Source organism: Entelurus aequoreus, linkage group LG04 (assembly GCF_033978785.1).
Source record: "Entelurus aequoreus isolate RoL-2023_Sb linkage group LG04, RoL_Eaeq_v1.1, whole genome shotgun sequence".
Classification (NCBI taxonomy): domain Eukaryota; kingdom Metazoa; phylum Chordata; class Actinopteri; order Syngnathiformes; family Syngnathidae; genus Entelurus; species Entelurus aequoreus.
The window spans coordinates 46,107,868-46,114,435 of record NC_084734.1 but is presented as its reverse complement, the minus strand read 5'-3'; the positions used below and the strand labels follow the sequence as shown (position 1 = coordinate 46,114,435).

Here is a 6,568-nt window from a genome sequence, read left to right as displayed (position 1 = left end):
CAATAAATTGCATTAAGATGAAGAGAACTGTTGCTATTATTAATCTTAACATCAACCAGAAAGTCGCTAAATGTCACCAGCCAGGTATGGCCAAAAGTCGCTTAATTGGCCACACACAGTAACAGAGAAACTAACAAAAAAAGATCATAAAGATAATAGTTGTACAACTGTGTGTACTTTTGTCTTCTTTCTAAATATTTTCCCAAAGGACACCAAAATGTTGCTATCTGCAGGCGGGAGCGTGCCTATGTTCCCCGGGTCCTATGTTCCCCGGGTCCTATGTTCCCCGGTTGTTCCTGGGTCTTTGTATGCGACCGGGGAACTTAGGACCCTTTTTCTAAAAAAGGGTCCTATGTTCCCTGCATTGTATCTGGCGAAATTGCGAAATTGTGCCCTGACCAAAACCATCCCTAAACCTAACCTGTCACAGGGCGTTGTGGAGCACTTTTTTTTGGCGAAATTGTGCCCTGACCAAAACTATCCCTAAACCTAACCTGTCACAGGGCGTTGTGGAGCACTTTTTTGGCGAAATTGTGCCCTGACCAAAACCATCCCTAAACCTAACCTGTCACAGGGCGTGCGGCAGCAGATAGAGCAACTCAAACGCGAACTTCCTTCCTTCGACAACTTAAACGCGTCTCTGTCATGCGTGTCTGCGTGCGTCTTACTTAGTCGCGCATTGGAAGCAGCGGGGAACATAGAACCCTTTTCTGGAAAAAGTGTTGTACGTTCCCCGCAGCGGGGAACATAGAACCCTTTTTTTTAAAAAGGGTCCTTAGTTCCCCGGTAGAGGGGAACATAGGACCCGGGTAACATAGGGACGGGGAACATAGGGATGACCCGCTGCAGGCAGCTTGCTAGCTATGATGGCAGCAACGATGTCTGCCAGACAGGAGAGAGTGGTCAGTGACGATCGAATCGAGAAAATGACAAAATGGGTCAAAGACCAAAAAGTTATTAACTGACAGCACTGACAAATGTCAGACTGTAAACTTTCTCGAAAGAAAAGGACAAAATGGGAAGATGCTGATAATAACAGCAAAATGGAAAATATAAGAATTTCCAAGTAATGCTCAACTCAAGTGTGTGTGTGTGTGTGTGTGCGCGCGTTAAACTTCTTGTTGAATGATTTCAAATTATCTCTGAGTCTGAACTGAGGGAAAGGAAACCAAATTTTGAGCAGTCTCTCACGAGTTCAAAATACCAAATGAGGAGATTCTAAAAGAACAGACCGGTTTATGAAAGACTTGATGGGGGAGGGGCACAGCTAAGAATACTTGAGTGAGATTCTGTGATCCAAATTCGAGATAGAGCTTTTTGATAATGATAATTTGTCAGAGTAAGGTTGTGTAATCAAAATTTGAGAATGAGCTTTGTCAATCAATCAAGAATATTTGCATTAAGTTCTGTGATCAAAATTCAGAAACAACCTTTAATAATTGATAAAGAATATGTGAGTGAGGTTGTGTGATCCATCCAATTTGAGAATTAGCTTTGATAATAATGATTGAGAGCCTCTGGCCCTCTGTGGATCATGGCCGCGGGGCCAATTTTGCCTGGCCCCTTGGGGCCTCTGTGGGTCGTGGCCGCGGGGCCAAGTTGGCCTGGCCCCTTGGGGCCTCTGACCCTCTATGGATCGGGGCCAAGTTGGCCTGACCCCTCGGGGCCTCTGGCCCTCTATGGATCATGGCCGCGGGGCCAAGTTGGCCTGACCCCTTAGGACCTCAGGCCCTCTGTGGGTCGCGGCCGCGGGGCCAAGTTGACCTGGCCCCTTGGGGCCTCTTACCCTCTATGGATCATGGCCGCGGGGCCAAGTTGACCTGGCCCCTTGGGGCCTCTGGCCTTCTGTGGCTCGCGGCCGCGGGGCCAAGTTGGCCTGGCCCTTTGGGGCCTCTGGCCTTCTGTGGGTCGTGGCCGCGGGGCCAAGTTGGCCTGGCCCCTTGGGGCCTCTGACCGTCTATGGATCGTGGCCGCGGGGCCAAGTTGACCTGGCCCCCTGGGGCCTCTGACCCTCTATGGATCGTGGCCGCGGGGCCAAGTTGGCCTGGCCCCTTGGGGCCTCTGACCGTCTATGGATCATGGCCGCGGGGCCATGTTGGCCTGGCCCCTTGGGGCCTCTGGCCCTCTGTGGGTCGCGGCCGCGGGGCCAAGTTGACCTGGCCCCTTGGGGCCTCTTACCCTCTATGGATCATGGCCGCGGGGCCAAGTTGGCCTGGCCCCTTGGGGCTTAAGATTATTATTTTTGCAAAAGTAGTTTTGCTTGGGTCGCGGCCGCGGGGCCAAGTTGGCCTGGCCCCTTGGGGCCTCTGGCCCCCTGGGCCTGGGCCCGGTAGGCCCGGTCATTAATCCACCTATGGTTGTTTGCAGGAAAATAACACGCATGTTTCTCTGTTCTTGCAGATTAGCGATCTCCAGAATGTGTTAGAAACAGTGGTTTCCGTTCCAGCTCTTTGGGAGGTTGTGTTTCACATAAAATTAAGATTTGTTGCCTCAATTTACGAGCTTAACTGGTTCTGTGATGGAGCTCTTAACACAAAACACTTGTATCTCAACCCCCCCCCCCCCCCCCGCCCCCCCCAAAAAAACACAATTTTAACATGTTACATGCCTTTTAAATGAAAAAGCAAACTTTTAGTGAAAAAAAAAAGCACTACTTCTGGGTGTTGTAACTACTTCTGTTTAATACATCTGAGAGATAATTAATATGTTCATTGTAATATCTCAAAAGTTGTTTTATTATATAAAATTACCAAAAACATGTTTTCTATACCATACTTCTCGTTTCATAATTTGACTAGCTTAAAACTTGTGGAGATAAAAAAAAAAGGGGTTAAAAACACATTTGTTACAGCGAGGAGTCGGTGCATTACGGCACTGTCGTAAAAAGCCACTGCGCTGTGTTGCAATGGCCTTTGCTGCGACAGCACTTTGCGGCAGTGGAGAGAGCTCGAGGAGAAGGCAGCAACTACTAACGTCGCCACTTGCAGCGCTTCGGCCTCAACAATCCGGGGATTTACGCCACGTTTGGCGAACCGACACCCCCGTCGTCGTCGTGTATCTTCTCGCCTCTTGGATGAGATTGCGCCCAACATTTCCCAAGCGCGAATCGCCACCTTGATGCGGTGGAATGGCCACAGTGCCGCCTGGGCCTAGTAGCGCACTGCCTGCATCCCCGGCTGAAAGTCCACCTTTCCCCGAGGACAGAGGGCCGCGTTGCCTCGGGGAGGAGGAGGTCGTGTCCGGCGGGGTGGGGAGGGCAAAGCCGCTGCCTGTCTGCGAAGCCAAGCAGTCGGTCAAAAAGAAACAGGCGAGCATGCTAGCTCGACCTAGCCAGCCGGCGCTACACCTCCAAGCCGGGGAGCCGCAGCAGCAGCAGCTCAACGGCTTGGCGAGTCCCCTCCAGGAGCCGGACTGCCACTCTTTTCAACTGGGCCAGCCTGGCGATCCGAGACTGTCCGCGGACAACAGTGACAGCGACGGGAACGACGTGGAGAACTGCCAACATGAAGGGCCCCTCTCTAAAAACGGCAGCCATTCGCCGCTGGTTAGCAACAGCATGAACGGCATGCCGGACCCGACAAGAACTCGGGCGGTCCGCGGCCTTACCGGCGACGACTTGGACCACACCGTATCCGGTCCCGGAGAGCGGGAACCCCAGCCGCCCGCAGCCGAGCTGGCCCGGCTGAACCTGAGCGGCTCGGAGGAGAGCCACGACATTTGTTATGTGCGCTACGAGTCCGAGCTGCAGATGCCGTGGATCATGAGACTGATCACCAAGGACTTGTCTGAGCCTTATTCCATTTACACTTACAGGTACTTCATCCACAACTGGCCGCAGCTCTGCTTCCTGGTGAGTGACACCTCTTTTACGCCATAGTTTGTGTTGCTACTTGTTCACTAGTCATTCTCACAACTTTCCATCTGGCAGAACGAGTTTGACCACAATGTCAGTCTGGCTCTGGCCCAGATCAAGTTTATCGCTTCAAGAGTGCGTTCACACTTTTGGTCCTGTTAACGTGAACTAGAGTTGGTTTGTTCTGCTTGTTCGTTTCATGTGGTCTAGTAAAAAAAAAGTTAAAGTACCAATGATTGTCACATTCACACACTGAAATTACCCCCTGCATTTGTTCACCCCCTGGGAGGTGAGGGGAACAGTGAGCAGCAGCCGTGGCCGCGCCCGGGAATAATTTTGGTGATTTAACCCCCAATTCCAACCCTTGATGCTGAGTGCCAAGCAGGGATGACATGAGTCCCATTTGTATAGTCTTTGGTATGACTCGGCCAGGGTTTGAACTCACGACCTACCGATCTCAGGGCGGACACTCTAACCACAAGGCCACTGAGCAGGTCAGTACTGGGGTTCTCAAACTTTTTTCACCAAGTACCACCTCAGAAAAAATGTTTCTATTCAAGAACTACCATAAAATACAGCAGCGTGCTAGGCCTAAATATTTATTTAAAAAACAAGGCAGAGGTTTAGTATATTTAATATCTATGACCACTTTAACAGTACACACAGTTTGAACAGTAATACTTTGTTTGAATATAGTAAAGTAAAACACTGTACTTCCATCCATCCATTTTGTACCGCTTGTCCCTATCAGGGTCGCGGGGGGTGCTGGAGCCTATCTCAGCTGCATTCGGGCGGAAGGCGAGGTACACCCTGGACAAGTCGCCACCTCATCGCAGTACTCGCACTGTACTTTAATGAAGTAATTATTAGGCAGACCACAGTTTGAGAATCACTGGTCCAGGACCAACAGAACCAGACTAAACGGGGAGTCTGACACAAATAGTTTGTAAATTTAAAAATATATACTTTACCTTTAGTTCAAAGCGTTTTTGTTTGCGGTCACACTTTTATTTTGGTTGCCAACTATATTGCTTTAGTCTGTTTAATCATGTGCATAATGATTGGGCAAAGTTTTCCGAAAACCTCAAGCATTCAAAACATGACATCTTCCAGGTCACATGCACTCATAGAGATCTCCTGCTTCTGATAGATTTGTTTTAGCAGCTGAGATGTAAGGAAGAGATTATTGGGGATGTGACTCTTACAGCAACTTACTATTCAATTAGATTCCAGTCATCAGGGTGATGATTCGATTTAACACTATTCTCAATTCAAACTGATTCTCACCAAACCTTTCTTGGTATGTACGTTATATTAAAACCTTTTCAAAACTGCTTGTAGGTTACAAAAGCTTCTCTTGGCTGACGTATAACATCTGCACACAGAGTAAGCGCCTAAAAAAAAAAGTTTAAAAATTGTGAGAGAGGATATACAGCAGTAACCCAGTTTTCCTTGTATATCAATTCCAAAAGTTCAGACGAACATTGAATTTAATGAAAACTTTTAAAAACGGTATTAGTTTTTCCATAAGAAATAAAGTGGTACCTCAACCTATGTGCACATTGTGTTCCACGACTCAGAATGCTTGTATCTTAAAGTAACCCCACCCATTGAAATGAATTGAAATCAATTTAATTTGTGCTTAGCTCTCCTGGAACATCACACTTTTTTAATGTTTTAACAAGATAATGGAACTTAAAGGCCTACTGAAATGCGATTTTCTTATTTAAATGGGGATAGCAGGTCCATTCTATGTGTCATACTTGATCATTTCGCGATATTGCCATATTTTTGCTGAAAGGATTTAGTAGAGAACATCGACGATAAAGTTCGCAACTTTTGGTCGCTGATAAAAAAAGCCTTGCCTGCACCGTAAGTAGCAGACGATATGCGTGTGACGTCACCGGTTGTGGAGCTCCTCACATCTGCACATTGTTTACAATCATGGCCACCAGCAGCGAGAGCGATTCGGACCGAGAAAGCGACGATTTCCCCATTAATTTGAGCGAGGATGAAAGATTTGTGGATGAGGAAAGTGAGAGTGAAGGACTAGAGGGCAGTGGAAGCTATTCAGATAGGGAAGATGCTGTGAGAGGCGGGTGGGACCTGATATTCAGATGGGAATGACTAAAACAGTAAATAAACACAAGATATATATATATACTCTATTAGCCACAACACAACCAGGCTTATATTTAATATGCCACAAATTAATCCCGCATAACAAACACCTCCCCCATCCCGTCCATATAACCCGCCAATACAACTCAAACACCTGCACAACACACTCAATCCCACAGCCCAAAGTACCGTTCACCTCCCCAAAGTTCATACGGCACATATATTTCCCCAAAGTCCCCAAAGTTACGTACGTGACATGAACATAGCGGCACGCACGTACGGGCAAGCGATCAAATGTTTGGAAGCCGCTGCTCATGCGTACTCACGGTACCGCGTCTGCGTATCTAACTCAAAGTCCTCCTGGTAAGAGTCTCTGTTGTCCCAGTTCTCCACAGGCCAATGGTAAAGCTTGACTGTCATCTTTCAGGAATGTAAATAAAGAAACACCAGCTACGTGTTTATGTTGCTGCAGCCGGCCGAAACACACCGCCTCCCACCTACAGCTTTCTTCTTTGCTGTCTCCATTGTTCATTGAACAAATTGCAAAAGATTCACAAACACAGATGTCCAGAATACTGTGGAATTTTGCGATGA

The 6,568-nt window shown here is 47.9% G+C and overlaps 1 protein-coding gene across 1 annotated transcript in view; it reads left to right on the top strand.

Annotated features, from left to right (window-relative positions):
• Positions 1 to 2,892: 2,892 nt before the first annotated feature.
• Positions 2,893 to 6,568, top strand: part of naa30 (N-alpha-acetyltransferase 30, NatC catalytic subunit) — a 39,248-nt gene continuing 35,572 nt past the window's right edge. Inside the window, exon 1 of the mRNA XM_062045008.1 lies at positions 2,893 to 3,850. Within this exon, the coding sequence (XP_061900992.1) occupies positions 3,128 to 3,850 (723 nt within the window). The 5' untranslated portion in view covers positions 2,893 to 3,127. The remainder of the gene's footprint in view (positions 3,851 to 6,568) is intronic.